Source organism: Vespula pensylvanica, chromosome 2 (assembly GCF_014466175.1).
Source record: "Vespula pensylvanica isolate Volc-1 chromosome 2, ASM1446617v1, whole genome shotgun sequence".
NCBI classification, from domain to species: domain Eukaryota; kingdom Metazoa; phylum Arthropoda; class Insecta; order Hymenoptera; family Vespidae; genus Vespula; species Vespula pensylvanica.
In genome coordinates, this window is record NC_057686.1 from 81546 (window position 1) to 97982 (window position 16437).

The following is a 16437-nucleotide window of genomic DNA, read 5'->3' on the forward strand; positions in this document are numbered from 1 at the left end:
TTTCTTTCGAGGCTCCTCTGAAAGGAGAGGGAGAAAAGAAGAAATCTCGTGGCGAGGAACAAAGAGGATGGAAAATCATCGATCCTTCTTTATTTACCGAGAGAGGTCAACTGTTTCTTCGTGGAAATGATAAAAGGTATTTTGAAAAATTGGTCGTGTCTTGGTAGATGCTGAGATAAATTCGTACGACTAAATTAACAAAGAAAAAAATATGAAAGAGACGAAAGAAAAAGAGAGAACCATATAGGAAGATTATCACATATTCTTCGGATCATCCTTTGGTCGGGAACAACGCCGCTGATTATCTCGTAACGTATGCTTTTCCTTTTCGGAGAAGGAGACTATCGGAGGACGCACGATTTCGTAAAAGCGAACACCCCGCTGAGAGATTCGCTTGACAGGAGCGAGGCTACGCGTTAAGAACTCCCGTCGTGTTACGGCATTTGTCAGGAGGTGTTCCCTGTCTCGTACCTGTTTCGTCTCCGTTTTCTCTCTCCTCCTTGGTCTCTCTCTCTCTCTCTCTCTCTCTCTTATATCTTTTATTATCGCCCGTTTAAAATCGAATCAAAGGAAACATTTTCTTTCGTTTTAGGATTCGTTTCAAATAGATCCGACATAGTTCCGATGTACATACAAATTTCCTTCTATTCGCATTTGCATTCAGTCCTGTCGTAACGAAGCCGGTACCCTTTTCCGTGGAAAAAAGAGAAAAGGAAGGTAATTCGTCCGCGTATCGTAGATAATATCTGTTCGAAACTTTTCGAATCGACAAAAGCCGGTGAACGTTCTTTCGTATTCTTCGATCTTGATAATGCAAAGATCCTAAATTAATATGCCTCTCTGTAGTCTTCCTTTACGTCATGACCTGTGCTTCGCTTTCTCTTTTCTTATCTTCCATCATCTTTTTATACGTCCCATTGTCATTGTTCCATTGACTGAAAAAGAAAAATATCTCGTAAGGAAACAGACATGATTCGAACGAAATCGATGGATTTTGCAAAAATCATGAAGATTCGATCGGTAGATTAAAAAGTTTGTATGCATTCTCGAAAAAAAATCTTCTTCTTCTGCCAGTTTTATTGCGTTCTTATATCGCATTAAAAGAGGGACACGATTTTTCCAATCAATCGCTTTTTACGTAAGAACAATGAGAAGGATTAATTGATTATTCGTTCGAAAGGAAAGCAAAGAAACGAAACGAAAGGAAGAAGGCGCCAAAAGATTCTTCGAAGCGATTCGCGTGCAACACGAACGTATACATGCATATGCATGTGTTCCGATGGGAAAAGTACCAGAATGCCGATCGCTCGCGCGATGTCAGCGCCTATTTAACTTTGTTAGGGTCGCACGCATAACAAGCGGCTTATACGTGAATACCAATGAGTAGCTCTTACGGCGAAGCTAAACGATCTTCGGAGAATAACGATCGCATGCATGTTTCCCCGTGTCTGGCTCACGAGTACAGTCGGATCTCTCGAGATCCTTGGTTCTTGCGATCGTTGATCGTCGTGATTTGAACAATTGCGACGAAGCACGTCGAACCTAAAGGGATGCTTTTAAGGATCCAGATAAAACTACAGGATTCCCTCTTGTATAAAGATCTACGATGATAGCACAGATTACCGGATGTACCTACTTGTTTATATGTATCTCTTTAGATGTATCTACGATAAATCACGTCGATCGTCAATAGTCCTCCTAGAGCACTTTTTCTTTCTTTGATTTCCATTAATATAGATAAAACCTAATGGACCAAAAATTTCGAGACTTCCCTATATATAACGCACGCGCACGAGCGTGTGCGTATCGAAAGACTCGCGGGATATTATAAAAGAATATTTAAATACGCGCAAGAAGATTGTTTGATTTTAGGCTTTAAGAAGCGCGTGCCGGGTGCCGCGTGGCATAGTTTGCTTAGATTACCTGGGCCAAAGACCTATCACTTTCGGAGCTCCTTACTTCCAAGTCCAAGTTCTTACCTAAAGTTTACTTTGCTTTCCTTCACTCGGGACCATTGTCCTGGCGAAGGCCCTAAGCCTTACTAAAAAGAGATAGAAGGGCTACCGAGGTTCTCAACGTCGCAACCAACGTCTTTATAAAAGCTCGCCGACGTTCTTTTCGCTAGAAAATCGAATCTTCGAGCATCGCCAAAGTTATTGTCAACGAAAATTTTTCAATGAAAATATTTTTTTCAAGATCGACGAGTATCGACAAAAAACCAATTTGCATTTGCCATCTCTTTCGTCGTCGATGGAATCAAAAGGTTTCAGGAGCTTTTCCTACATTCGTTTTTCAAATCGTTTTTAAATTAATTTCACGATTTAATTTGACGAGACGACTTTTCAAGTCGACGCACGACAGACTCGAGAGAACGGAAAAGGGATAGAAGTCGAAGGAAAAGAACTCGGTTGAGAGTCACAGGACCCCTCGGAGGCCCCGTTGAGCTCGTCGAAGGAGAGGGAGACGAGTAGGAGCAAAGTAGGGGTGGAGTCGTGTCGATGGAGAAGGAGAAAAGAGAAGGAGAGAGAGAGGGGGGGGGAGGGAAGGGAGAGGAGAGAGCGAGCACGCGGGCGAGGGGCCAGGAATCGGTGATGTCGGTGAGGGAAAAGGAAGTAGTGTTGGAAGCAGGCTGGTGTCTCAATCAGCCAAGAAACGCAGGTTGGGGTGCCCTGGACCCCTGTGGGTGGAGGACAGAGTGGGGAGGAGGGCGGAGTACGAGGCCTTCGGCTTCGAAGCCGTCACAACTCAATCTAGTAACTCAGAGGCTGCGGCCGTGCGCGAACGTCTCGTTACCTCTTTCTTTCTCCCTCTATCTCCCTCTTTACTTCCGTTTATCCGTCATTGTTTTCTTTGATCTCTTTCCTCCTCTCTTTCCCTACGCACGCACACATTTATACATAGAGCTTTATCTCTCTCTCTCTCTCTCTCTCCCCCTCCCCGTTCTTTCGTTTATCTTTCGCATGTTTCGCATTCAAACTTTTTCTTCGCGTCGATCTCTCCGTTACGCGTTTAAATCGAACTAAAAGGGAAAGACGAAGACGAGGAAGATAAAAAAGGCAAAGAGGAAGAGAAGGAAGAAGATCGAAGAATGGAGAGAAAAAGAGATACGGAGAAACAAGATATCTTATAGAATTATAACGATCGAACGCGAAGGACGAGAGGGGACGAAATTGTAGGGAACCAGTGCGAAAGTGCATCGAGGGGAGCACGATGTGATAATCGTGTAGTTTTCGTCGAAAGAATATACAAAGGTACGTGAGTTTGACATCTTTACTTCGATAGAAAGGAGCATTTCGATCGTTTCCTCCTTATCGCAGTTTTTGACGCACGGAGGAATGGCACGATTTTGAAAAAAACTAGTTTACGTACGCGCTTTCTTCTCGATACCGTTCGCCACGCTCGTTTCAAATCTCCGCGCGCGTTTATCGTTTAGGAGAGCGAGCGAGAGAGATATTCGATGATCGACGTTTCACATGAGAAGGAAGAACAGGGATTATCGAGAGTAAAATTAAAACTATCGTCGAGTCGTGTCCTTTTTCTTTCTTCCCCGATCAAATCCTAAGTAAGACTTCGGTCTGCCTTTGACCGAGCGGTTATCAAGACGAATATGCGATAGCAGGTATTTCGAGCGTTCGTAGAAAGTAAATATAATTTTGTATTGCGACATAGCACTCGCCGATAATTAGGGACCGCGATCGTATCGCGGATAATAAAGTGCAAAAAGCGCGTACGAGCTATGGCCAATGATAAAGAGTGTTTCGTAAACCGGATCTCGGTAGGCGTGCGTTCGGACTACTTTCAAATCAAATTTATCGCGTCATCGTACTCTTTGAACGCAAACGAGTTTTTCCAAAGAAATAAAAATAATACGATTAAAAAACACTTACCTTTCAACGTAATTAACGATATAAATGTCGATACTCGGCCAGTTCAAAATATCGTAGAATTTTTACTCGCGGATCTTGGTACGAAACGAATGATAACGAAAGGACGATGACTTTTCTCTCCCTTCTTGGTTCTTGCGCTTTGAGCATCGACAATGTTGAAAATCACCTGCCCCCGAGAGTAGTACGTCCATCGTCCTTTCTCTCTACGTGTAAACGCACGGACACAGGTACACGCGCGCACGCGCGACCACAAGTTCGCCGTATAGACGGACACGATAAAAGAGACACACGCCATCCTCCCTCCTTTCTTTCAGGCGGTTGGAAGAAGGTAATAGGAAGATGAAATTGGCAGTGTCTGCTCATTAGCGCCGAAGACACTTCGTGCCATAGATTTATGTGTCCCTGTGCTAATGAACTCGCGTGGCATTGACTCGATCGTGACTCGAGCTGAAACCTCTTTCTTAACGATCAACAACGATCATTCGTGTCGTATTCGTGCGAATCATCGAAAAATCATCGGGCCCTAGAACGATCCCAGGACGAATGCGAGAACGCGGATTGTGAGAATTTTTCTTTTAAGAGAATTAAAATATTTCTTGCCGTTTTCCTTTTTTACGAGTACAAAATCTCGTGGATCTTTCGAAAGAGACGGGTAGAAAGAGCAGCACTCGTTAACGACGACTCGTTGAACCGTAAGAGAGACTCTCTGGAGGCAATGGAAGCGAAAACCGATGTCCTATCGGAAACCTCGACGTTTCTTTCTCTCCCGTCGCGATACGATCTCGATGTAAATCGCGAACGTTTAAATACGAAACGCTCTAACGATCCTCCGTAGGATATTACGCGATTATAGCCCTCGTGATTCTTCGGCCGAGAGCTTCGTTGGTTGTCTCAAGAGAGAGAGCGAGAGAGAGCGAGAGCGAGAGCGAGAGAGAGAGAGAGAGAGAGAGAGAGAGAGAGAGAGAGAAAAGGTTAATTAAGAAAGAAGAGACAGGGAGAAAGAAAAATAGGTTCCTCGAATAGCATCCGTTCGTAGCAGAGGACGAATAGAAAATCGTAAGCACCACGGGCGAGAAACGAGTTTCTAAGGAACCGGGTGAAGTAGAAGAGTAATTTATGAAGACGTAGAAGCTCGACGTAGCTTTTTCCTTGGATGATCTAGGAAGGCTCGCCTGGACTGTACCAGTCTCTCTACCTTCCCTTCCTTTCTGTCTCCCTCCCTCTCCGTCCAGCTTTTCTATCTGTTTTAAAAGTTCCAACTAGAGGGGGAAGAGTTATCGCGGTAAAACAGGATGCGTTCGTAGTCGAGAAGTTTAAGGAATAGGATAGAGAGGCACGACGTAGACGTACGACCTAGCGTATAACGACCAAGAAGGGTTCGGCCCTATTGTACTCTCGGGAACATCATCGAGATTATTAGAAAAGGAAAGAGGGACGCGACGAAACGACCGTAACATCGAAGAATCTATTTGACGTTTCTCTCACGTTCTCATTTTATCAACGTTTTTCGCCTTTTCAAACGTCCGAAGAAAGAATATACGAAACCAAATATAAGCAGCATCTTTAAGGTTGAAAGTTACTCGAGCGTTCATCGTCGTGCTCGACAGCTGGTAAAAGGGGAAACACGTTCTTACGACGCGCCTGTCCACGTACGAAACGGTAACTCGCGTATTATCATTTTCCAGCATAAGGGTTTTAGCCACGACGCACTCTCGCTCGATCTCTCTTTGGAACGGAAAAATAAAGGTAAAAGCAATCGCGTTGTGAACCGCTAGAGAGGCGGATTGGAGGGCCTGGCAGATCGCGTTACTGTCACGACTTTCCTACCCGGAAGCAACGTTCGATCACGATATTCTCTTCGAACTATGAATTTCGAGTTGGCGATCACCGAGTTAATGAGAGTTACGAGCCATGTCTATATATAAAGGAAGGAAGTATTCCGAGTTGGCGATCACAGAGGGGACTATTGGGGCTGGCCATCTGTCCCTCGTTGCCGCGTCTGTTAAAACGTCTTGGTGGTCCATTTTGGGGCTGTATGCTCGGAGGCCCGGTCACGTTCTTGGGCCCGCTACCCGCTGCATCCTGCACCTAAATTACTGCCCGGTAGTGCATAGTTTGAAGCTGGCAAACGCGTTTACGACGTAGAAAGAGTGCCCTCTTTCTACCCTCTTTTTTAGTCCTCCGGGACAACCGACGTCCGTTCGAAAAGAAGTTCCAAGATGTATGCAATCGCACGATCGCCCTTCGAACTTTATTTCGTGGATTTTCCTCGAGGTCCAAGCTCTTTTCTTCTTCGAGAAAGGATTAAAGAGAAGCATTGTCCTTTAGAAGAGAGCCTAGATCAATACTCTCTACGCTAGGATTTAAGTTCGATCGAAGAAATCGTTATTAAAAAGTATCATTCCGCGACGTCGCTCGAATCGATCGAATATACGTAGGGGTGATCGTACGGAGACGTAAACAAACGAGAGAACGGGCTTCTCATTCGCAAAACGAGTCCTTCCGAGTCGTTGCGTAACCCGTTGCTCTCTTACGATCGTTTACACTCGAGCTTGTGTATCTTAGCGCGAGACCTCGAAGTGATTCCGTAAATATTAACTCGTCTCGTAGTAAACGAAACTCGATGAAATTATTTACTCGGCTCCTCGAGTAGCATCGATGCATCCGATCGAAACGCAAGCAGAGAGAGAGAGAGAGAGAGAGATCCCGTTTTTATTCTCTTTTTCTTTCGACCTCTCTCGTCTGTCTTCTTTTTCCTCCGTTCGTTCCTAGCCTCCTCCTTCCCCTCGAAAGATTTCGAGAACGTGCTCGCTCTTTTTCTAATTCTGGCCGCCAGCCAGAGTCGAAATCCGTTATGTATGTCACGTGTTCCGAGCTTCTCGCATGCTCCTTGGAAGCTTCAAGGAAGAGCCCAAGTACGGTATATTTTTAGTTGCCACAGGAATTTTTTCTATGTAGTCGAGTAAGAACGTACGTAGGTTGGTCGTAGAAAAACAAAGATGAGAAACGATCGATCGATCGATCGATAGACGACGCTAGAACGTTTCCTTATTTTTCGTTATTTTTCTACGAAACGATATTCGGATCGGTAACCGAAGGTTGCGAGAGGGTTCTCAGACCGTTAGACGCTTGGCTCGCTCTCCAACTCGGTATCGCGATGCTCGAAGCACGAAGAGAGAATGAGACGAAAAAAAAAGTGGAGGAGGAAGAGAGAAATCAGTTTCTTCGAACGGATTGGGACAAAGAGCTCGCTGTCCATTTTCTTGAATACGTTCGGAACGTTACAAGATTAATTATAGTTATTACTTTGCTCGTGGCTACACGTGTTTCTAATTTTTCCCCCTTAAAGTCGCATTTCGAGTCTTTTTAATAGCGCTTCCTTGTACCGTAGCTCGGCAAGAGTCTGGAATTGCGACGAATCCGATGGCGGGTTTTAACATTCGCGAAAAACTAATTCCGTTCTGAAAGGATCGATCGAACGAGAGCTAACGGATGCTACTGTGGCAGCTGTGGTAGACCATCGAATATCGTTTTCGATCGATCGCAAAAACAATCCTTGCGCGATCCTCGCGAGAATGATAAATGAGATACGTCTAAGGCGTAGTAGATATCGTAGCAGATATCGTGTAATGCCAATGAATTGGAGGAGCGCGCATTACCGAACGGCTGCTGGCTAGCGCGTGCTTTGCGAACTCTACTACCATGTACCCCCATGTATTTATATCGTATATTATCTCTATATTAGTTTTATACGTTGCATCGCAATGCACCGATGGCTTTGACTGCACGCTCAGTCACTCGATGGATCGCCGAGCAAGAGTTGCCGCGGTCCGTTCAGACCTCGCGCGTAAATTTCCTCGTGCTCGAACCAAGAAAGAATATCGATATTCGTGGGTCGCGTTCGGGTTGGAACGAGAGCCGCTAAGCACTCCGATGCGCGCCAATCGAAAGACCGTAATACGATTAAAAAACTTTTATATTCTCTCTTTCGCTCCTTTCGCTGTACAAAGCTGAGCGAATATCATCGAAGTTGCGAAAAATTAATCTCGAGACGCGTGCTCGTAAATAGTTAGCAAATTTTTAAACTCGCGCAGCTCGTCGTTTTCTTTGACGCGAGAAGAGCAGATCTCGCCGCGTAAATTTGCATTCCGCGACATTCTTAAAATAAACCGGGCTTTCTTCGCCCGGCTGTGTCACTCGAACGAAGATCTCGTTAGGACTTTTTGTCACGTCTCCTTTCTCTCGCGCGTTCCCGACGCGACGAAGCGCAAATTGCGCCTCGCTTATAAAAAGGTTCTTCTTCTTCTTCTTCTTCCTCCTCCGACACCTTCCGACGATTAAAGCCTTCTTCCGCGTCGCATGGCATCGTACCGACAGTCGTCGTCACTTTTTGGAACGCGTTTCTCGCTCTAGCTGCCGAATAAATGCTCGTTCCTTTCTTTTTCTCTCTCTAAACGCGCGGAGCTTGTTCCCAAACGATAAAGACTTCGCTCATATTATCCGAGAGGCTTTTCGAAGCACTTTGGGAGGCATCAAGACACAATCGAGCAGCTCGAGTTGCAAAAAGGTCGTTCGCTCGTCCAAAAAGAAGTCAGCGTCCGATAAAGTAAGTTCGATATCGTAAAGTAAAGTCGATAAGCCATAAGCGGTTTATCGAGAATTATGTAAGTCGCTACGATCGCGACTATGAGCGATCCAGCTAACGTGGAGACCAGCGAAGGAGAGAGGGAGATAAACGTACATATATTTAGCTTTCACTCGATAATGCGAGCCGCTCGTAAGTTCCCACCCACTCGTATCTAGGTACCGGAGGAATTGTATTTCCTCGGGCTCGACGGATACAAGACCATCGACACCTACGTGAAAGCGTATTCGTTTTCCTTATTGTCGCAAGGCCGGAGAGATACGACGTTCCAGATCGTAGATTATCCAACGGAATGGAGAAAAAAAAAAAGAAAGAAGGAAAAACAATCGAAAGAAATCCGTACGATTCGTAATACTCGAGGCGAGGAAATTCAACGGTTACCGTTCGAGATGCGACCGGTCGGACTCGAACGATAATTGGTTCCTCGCACGTCGAGGGACGCGCGTTCTCTCGCTCGCAACGGAAGAACCTACTTAAGCGTCTTTTGTATTCCGTACTTGAAACAACGAGCTGAAAATATACTCGGGAATATCAAAGTCCAAAGAGACTCGATCGGATTACTTAGAGGCGGCAAGCGAAACGTAATGCAAACGAATAAAAATCGGGTCGGGCGAGTCGTCGAACCCGATCGAACCTTCGAGCGAGAGTAGAGGAGGGACGATTCGATGGATCGCGCTGTACCGTCTCGTTTCTTCGCTTCAGGATGTCTCGTGGGGTGCATCGGTTGGACGTCGTCCTGGTCTCGATGCTATTACTAACGACGATGCTAGCCGGCACGAGATCCACTTCCGTGCGTTGCGAGGACGCGAGGCTTAGGTGCGCTTATAGAACCGGATGTGGAATGGCTCTTCAACACTACGTCACCGGTTGCGCCTCCGTTTTGCAAGGTGACAATTGCTCCGACGCTTGTCAGCACGCGCTCATCGCTTTGACCAGTACCGACGAGGGAAAGGAGCTCATGACGGTGAGTAATACGGAAGAGTAACGTAAATCTTTCTATAAATCCAAGTATATAACGGTGGAAAATCTTTTTCAGTGTCAATGCACGCGAGACGACGAGCTCTGTCAACAATCGAAGCAGAGAGTCGAGATTTGTAGATCGTCGGTGACGACGGCTATGAACAGGACGAGGGTATCCTGCAGGATAGCCACTTGGATATGCAACGCGGACGCGCTCTGTCAAACGGCTTTATCGTATTACAACAAATTTTGCAAGAGCATGTTCCACGGAAAGAAGTGCACCCATCGGTACGTATACTTCGATTCGATCCAATAGAGACGATAAGAGAAAGGGACGTGATTGAGAATGATATTCGGACGGTCTCTCCCGCGCGATCCTCGCTCGATCGATCAAAAATGTTAATATAGAACAGATTCGTTCTCTCGTTTGTCCAGATGTAGAAACTCCATCAACATATTGACGCGACAAGAAAAGGCAGCGAAGCTCAGTACCTGTCTCTGCGACGGGTCCGAGGAGTACGATTGCAAGGGGATCCATCGTAATATGAATACGCTGTGCTTCGGAAGGATTCATCACGATTATCGCCAAGTAAAAAAAGTCGTCGACGAGACCAGGACGAACGAGATCGTCCGAACGGAGACGAACGTTCTTGGGAACGAGGCGGTCGCGGCAGCGGCCACGATCGTTCGTCCTTTCGTCGACGGGACGACGTTGGCGATGTCCGTCGCTTTGCTCCTTCTTTTTGCGAGCCAAGGTAATCCATACTTATTTTCTAACGAGTTTTAATAGTAGGTTCGTTTCGGTTGCTTTCAAATTTTCATGAAAAACCGTAATGCGAATCAACGTAAAACGGTGATCGCCGAACGACAGGTGCACTATCGAAGTCCAACGAAACTTTGAGATTAACGATTCCGAGATGCTGAAAAAAAAAAAGAACAAGAGACGGAATTTCTACTCTACGTTCTATATTTTTCAGACTGATGCCGAGCATCACCCAGTGGCAAGACGAAATGTCCAAATAAAAGTACAGTATTCCGCGAGTGAACGACCAAAGAGCATTTTTCTATGAATGTTTACGAATAAGCGTCGGACCGGAACGCGGTCCAGGAAGAGGACCGCCAGAGATAAAGCTGCCGCTTTTGTCCCCGAGGATCCTTATCGAAGACTGCGCTTTGCGTTAAAGACGCAAAGATTTCCGATAGAAACCAACCGCGTGTTCCAAAAAATTCTGCAAAGAAAACTGACCGAGCGAAAGGAGCAAGGAGACCGTTTTGCGTTGTACATTGATTATGTATTATAGAGTAACGGATAGGGATATTTGTTTTTAATATTGTTGCGTTATAAGTATTATTATTATTATTATTCTTAATTTATGACAAAGCACGACCGAACGTTGATCGCAATCGCAAAAGTCATTCTTCCCTTTTGGAGGATGCGAAAGACTTTTCTATTCGATTTTTTCTTTTCGTTATTCAGCGCTCACCTAACTTTCTCATCGACGACGTATCCCACCGTATTTTATTATTTTCGAAACATCTGTCAATTGATACACGGGACGAGCGTACACTCGTCAGAATCAAAGGAATCATCGAAATACGATATCGTACGTTCATTATGCGAAAACAAGCGCGAGTTACCAAGCTACGTATGCGTTTCGAAATAATCGTATCTATCCGTAAGGGCGGAAATACTTATCTTCTTCGTTTCTTCCTATCTTTATTTCATTCATAACGCGAACGATGTTGACGATGGTTGACGAGAACATTCAGATTATCGAGGGTGGTTGCGTAAAGAGAGTCGCGTTAAAAGTAAAATGAGAGATGTCGATACTGGTTATCAATGAAAATAAGAAAAAAGAACTTTTTCGATGCTACTTTGTCTAAGACTCCCTCGAAAAATGAAAACTAACAAAATATCGAGCCGCGTTATCAAAAAGATTTGTAACGGGCGACGAGAATGCAACGAAGGTACAACGACTGTAAATTATTTTTATCTATTGTAATTACTTTTAATTATTGTACGACTATCATCGCATCATTTTCTTCTACCAATGGACAATCGAGAGTATTTAATTGAAATAATAAACATATTTCCTACCACCGTGTGTCGATGCGTTGCTCGAAAGGAAGGCAGGCAGGCAGGCAGGCAGGCAGGCAGGCAAGCAGGCAGTTAGCGAAGGGACAAAATAAAAGATCACAAGGAGCCACTCGATATCGGACAGGTGCACGACGAAGACGATTATTATCTAACGATCGCGTACCTCATTCTTTAAACCGAGATGATCGAGAAGAATCGTAACAATGCTCGCATAACGACTCTTTGGATATAAACTTTCAAAACTATCCCCTCCTTTAAGACTCCAGGGGGGGGGGGAGAGAGAGCGCGCGAGAGGGAGACACAATACTAGCGAAAAACTCGGTAGATCGACATAGAAAAAAAGTAGGATACGTATAGAGAGTCTGGCAGAGCACTCACCTTGGACGAGTACGAGGGTGTATAAGAAAATAAGAGAGTGCGAAGAGCAGTGCTTAATGCCGAGGAAGGAGGAAGAGGAAGAGAAAGAGGTAGGGGAGAGAGGAAGGAGATCGAGAGCGGAGGAGACTCGGAGGTGAAGGGCTATGGGTTTCTATTGAGCATCAGCTGTTATTGTGGACCAACTATACGGATCCAGCGTGGTGCTCTCGACCACTTGGCCACACACGTTGGTTTCTTTTAGCAGACTTGGATATCGTATAGCTGGTGTAAGCTCTACCTGAACACATCATCGCGATACTTTGGTGTGTTTCTCGAACGAAAACGACGCGAAACGGTCCTCCCGGTAGCGCAGCGCCGGCCACTCTCTGCGATTAAAGAAGTTTTCGAACTGCTCGAACAAACGGACGATAAAGTATAATATCGTTGCTAGAGCTCGGCTCGTTAACGAGCGCTCTCGCGATTATAATTAAGAGTAAGACCGATATTTACGAGGAAGATATTTTGCACGAACCTCGCCCGCCGGCGCTATAATTATCGAGAGTAAACGATATTTACGAGACGTGGAAGTAATTAGCGTGGAAGTAATATGGTCCAGGGATTTCTAAGATTCGAACATACCTTTCTTTTGCCCTAGAGCTACCTTCCAATCGACATTTCCATTTTCTCATCTTTCTCTACCGCAAACTCGCTGTTATTATTTGCGATGACAGTGTCTCTTTTCTAGCAACGCGGAAATTTACGAGAACGAATCCGGGAGAGAGAGAGAGAGAGTATCGTGACTCGGCCGCCCTCTTTCACGATTTTTGCGGATCGCGTCTCGAGCGAGACGAACGAGCAGATTCGAAAGTTTCTTTAAGCTCTTGAGAGCTTACGTATCGTATCGTAAAATTCATGGCGTTCGTTCGTTTTTCGTCGGCCTCCTCCAACGCGACGAAGGACCTTCGTAAACAGGTAAGGTATTGCTGCTCTCGGTGCGTTTGGTAGAGGACTCTCTCTCTCTCTCCCCCTCGCACAACGCGCGCGCGCACGCGCACGCACGCACCGGAGAGGATCGGGGTAGCGCGCGCTAGTGTGCGTTTGTGCGAGGGAAAGAGAGGGCGGAAAAGGAAGGAAAGAAGATAGGTGGTAGGCAGAAGAAAAGGGAGCAAGAAAGAGAAGGATGCTGGTGTCGGCCACACACGTAGCCAAGAACGGCAGGAGGACCCCCGTGTGTACGACGGAGAAGAAGGTATTCGAGGTAGGGAGAGAGAGAGCCCGCAGGCTCCGTGCGCGGACCACCCACCTTGACTCGGGCTAGAGCTCTCTCGGTCCGATCTTCTCGAGACTATCGTCCGCTTTACCGAAAGAGGAAGATGCTCGAGTTTAGCTAGCGAAAGAGCAAGAGAGAGAGAGAGAGAGAGAGAGAGAGAGAGAGAAAGACTCCCTAAGAATCCTTCACTAATTATGCCGTTGCACTCGGATCTCCTCGTGAAACGCACCACTGACCTTAGGAACGTCGGCTGTTGGTTTATGACTAGGAAAATGAAAAGATATCAAGGGAATGGGGAAGGGAGAGAGAGAGAGGGAGCGATAAAGGGGTAGCTAGCGTCGATCCTTCCAACTTTCGACTCTAGCTGGGTGTTCGACGAAGGATCCAGTCAACGGCTGTGCGATTTTTGTTCCGTGGTTTTGGTCACTCGTAAAGATGCCATCGAGATTGTTCTCTTCAGGAGTACAAGTGGAGAATCCTCTTGCGTTTCGTCGACGTACGATCTCTCGATCGATCGATCCGTCGGTCTAGAGAAGAATATTTTCTCGAGTGTTAACTTTTAGGGTATTTGAGGTACCGAGAGTGATAACTCGCTACTTTTCAAAACTTATTAGGCAAAATTTGTCGAATCACATCGTGAAAATATGTAACGATTTAGAAAAGATTACGAGCAGATACAAAAGATTTAGAAACTACGTTTATGCTTCCAAAACGCCGTCCGTCCGAAGGATGAATCTTAAATGTTTGCAAAAAAGTCGTCGTCTTTTTTACGTATTACATTACTTTCATCCGAATCTGAATTCCGTATAATCAGCAACACATACAGTCGTATCGTTTCTTTTTAATTTATGTACATCTCTCGGTGGTAACATATAATTCATCGAATTGTCTACTAACACTTAGATGGATCGTTTTCCGAATACGCTTCGTTACGTACCTTTTACCAATGACAATGTAGATAATATTTTATTCTTTGATATACTAAGATGGCGTTATAACGTCGTGCATCGCGTACCTCCACGTCCATGCCCTGGCTACTTCTTCGAATCTTTCACGGTCGTTCATATACATTTCCCCTAATTCTGGCTCCATACATACCTAAAGACAAAACGCGTTTCGTCAATAACGACCGTCGTCGTTATCATTAGTATTATCGAAAAATCGGATCGTAAGGTTTACCTGACAATATGGATCCGTGAGTAAACTTTGCACGCTTATAAGCACCTTCGATATGGTAAGAGCCAAGGACCAATTGTGATGTATAGAGTCTATACCAACGTCTCCGTGTCTCGAAACATTCGGATGCAAGATCTTTGTGAGAAATCTTACGACGGGCGGACACATCGGATAACTAAAATTACAATTAATCTCTATTTCGTGTTATCGAAAAGGGAGATGTTATAACGATAATCTCTTTCTATGATACCTATATGGTACTTGTAAATACAAATAAAACAATCCACCCTCGTACGGACTACCCACGGGTCCGGTAATCGTAGCCTGCCAATGACAACACATTTGATCCAAAGGCGTAGCTTCTATACCTTCTGGAGGATCCATTCTTAAGCTTTTCAGTTCGCTGAGCAGTCTATTTCGCCTCCAGTAATATTCCTCCATTCTCGGGGCTCTCGTTCGTAACGACGTTTGGGCCAAACACGTTCTACACGGCGCAGAAGAAGCAAGCTGATCGTACACTTTGTACCAATTTTTAACGCATCCAATGGGTCTATATAACGGCCAACGCATTTTAACGTGTTGCTGCCACTGTTGAGCCGTTACGTGCGTCGACAATAGGCCGCACCATCTGCGACAAACGTTTGCAGCCGACCAAAGACTTACGTCGTCTAGATGGGAGAAAACAGCCAAAAGGACCTCCGGTGGTAAGCTTTCCACGAGACCGGGTTCGTTGATGGGCTCGTGTTCTATATGCTTATGATTCGTCAACATTTCTAATCTGTCCGACAAATTATAAGGTCTAGAAGGTTCTCCGACTTCTCGCTCGTACTGCCTACAGTTATCCTGACAGTGCTGATATTGTTGCACGTGTTCCAAATTCTGTCCATAATCGACTCTATAAGATTCGGCGTTTGAAAAACTATTGACGTTGTTGATGGATGCGTTCTGGCTATTGGACAAATTGGAATTCACGTTCTGCGGAGAATTCTGTTGTTGCTGGCTCGTTCTTCGTTCGTGATTGTAATAAAGGTCCGTCGGTTCGTCGTTTCCGGAATCTTCGTCGTCCGTTTTCTGTAATCGATTTTGAATCAGAAATCTAGATTTTTTATTGGCAACAAGCGCGGCATGCGAATGTCTTTGTACAAGAGTCGGAGTGCTTCGTAATATTTACCTCGCTAAATATTGGAACTTGAAATAATCCAATATCATTGGGGAATAAAAATGCGTGACAAGTTGCACAAACGGGCTCTTCGAAACACGGGCCGTAGTACCCATTGCAGATATAACAAGCTGTTGTCTACAAGCCAAATCGTTTATCAGGGACGGTTATAACATTGGAAAGGTTATTGGCAATTAATAATATCTCTATTCTGTACGTGATTAATTTTGCGGTCACTTCTAATCAAAAGACGACACAATCGCGCGTGAAAAGTAACAAACGTTGTAACGAGTCTGTCGTCAAAAAAGACACGAGTGAGTCGAGACAAGCGAAGACGTGTATACGCATTAATTTACCGAGAATTGAAATTCCGGACAAGGGACGTGCTTGTCACCGGCCATCTCGATCGAAGTCGAACAAGGTTAACAATGTCTTCTACGGTCAACACTATCGAGATCCATTCCACTCGATTAATTCTTTAACTTTATAAACAAACTACACCTATTTATTATCGGTTGCAATTTCTAAATTCTCTCGATTGCTTTCGGTCCGTTTCCTATGAACCAATATGGCTACCGATATCGCATCTCCGTGCCTGCTGAACTTGGGCGCGCGGCCGCCTCCAAATTTGATTCGGAAACGTACCATGAAACTCTATTATACGCACGTGTACCGATCATCGAGCACGGAAACGACAATTTCGCGATAAATCATTTCCCTCGACGATCTGAATTTCTTATAAGCGTGCCTTCCTCCGTTAACGGTAAAAGGCCCGCGTATCGATAAGGGATATAAGCTGGAAACGTAATCGACGGTGTAAACGTGATTTGACATAATGGTCGAATAAGAGCGGCTCGTTCGTTCAGTTCGCTTCGAGTTCTTTAT

The 16437-nt window shown here is 45.2% G+C and overlaps 2 protein-coding genes across 7 annotated transcripts; one reads left to right on the forward strand and one right to left on the reverse strand.

Annotated features, from left to right (window-relative positions):
* Positions 1-53: 53 nt before the first annotated feature.
* On the reverse strand, positions 54-16178 carry LOC122627092. 5 transcript variants are annotated; one of them, XM_043807890.1, is made up of 6 exons: positions 15909-16176; positions 15565-15690; positions 14644-15464; positions 14397-14568; positions 14155-14315; positions 54-935 (listed from the first exon to the last, which is right to left on the reverse strand). In XM_043807890.1, the coding sequence occupies exons 1-5, from the start codon at positions 15951-15953 to the stop codon at positions 14199-14201; spliced, it is 1281 nt and encodes a 426-aa protein (XP_043663825.1). In that variant the 5' UTR covers positions 15954-16176; the 3' UTR covers positions 54-935; positions 14155-14198. The 5 variants fall into 5 exon arrangements, with proteins under 5 accessions (XP_043663825.1, XP_043663829.1, XP_043663826.1 ...); XM_043807891.1 differs by lacking the exon at positions 54-935 and adding an exon at positions 13727-13744; XM_043807894.1 differs by lacking the exon at positions 14155-14315 and having other exon boundaries at positions 15909-16178.
* Positions 2346-11597, forward strand: LOC122627096 (growth arrest-specific protein 1-like). Of its 2 annotated transcripts, none has more exons than XM_043807903.1 (5): positions 2346-3251; positions 9235-9496; positions 9569-9780; positions 9928-10247; positions 10470-11597. In XM_043807903.1, exons 2-5 carry the CDS (start codon positions 9236-9238, stop codon positions 10472-10474), a joined length of 798 nt encoding a protein of 265 aa, XP_043663838.1. In that variant the 5' UTR covers positions 2346-3251; position 9235; the 3' UTR covers positions 10475-11597. The 2 variants fall into 2 exon arrangements, with proteins under 2 accessions (XP_043663838.1, XP_043663839.1); XM_043807904.1 differs by lacking the exon at positions 2346-3251 and adding an exon at positions 8358-8493.
* Positions 16179-16437: the final 259 nt, after the last annotated feature.

Bases quoted from the DNA above. Each gene is read 5' to 3' on its own strand.
- LOC122627096 (XM_043807903.1), top strand. From the start codon at position 9,236: ATGTCTCGTGGGGTGCATCGGTTGGACGTCGTCCTGGTCTCGATGCTA. The intron at 9,497-9,568 runs GTGAGTAATACG...AATCTTTTTCAG, and splicing joins AGGGAAAGGAGCTCATGACG to TGTCAATGCACGCGAGACGA. The intron at 9,781-9,927 runs GTACGTATACTT...TCGTTTGTCCAG, and splicing joins GGAAAGAAGTGCACCCATCG to ATGTAGAAACTCCATCAACA.
- LOC122627092 (XM_043807890.1), bottom strand. From the start codon at position 15,953: ATGGCCGGTGACAAGCACGTCCCTTGTCCGGAATTTCAATTCTCG. The intron at 15,691-15,908 runs GTAAATTAATGC...TTTGGCTTGTAG, and splicing joins GTCCGGAATTTCAATTCTCG to ACAACAGCTTGTTATATCTG. The intron at 14,316-14,396 runs GTAAACCTTACG...TTTTGTCTTTAG, and splicing joins TCACGGATCCATATTGTCAG to GTATGTATGGAGCCAGAATT.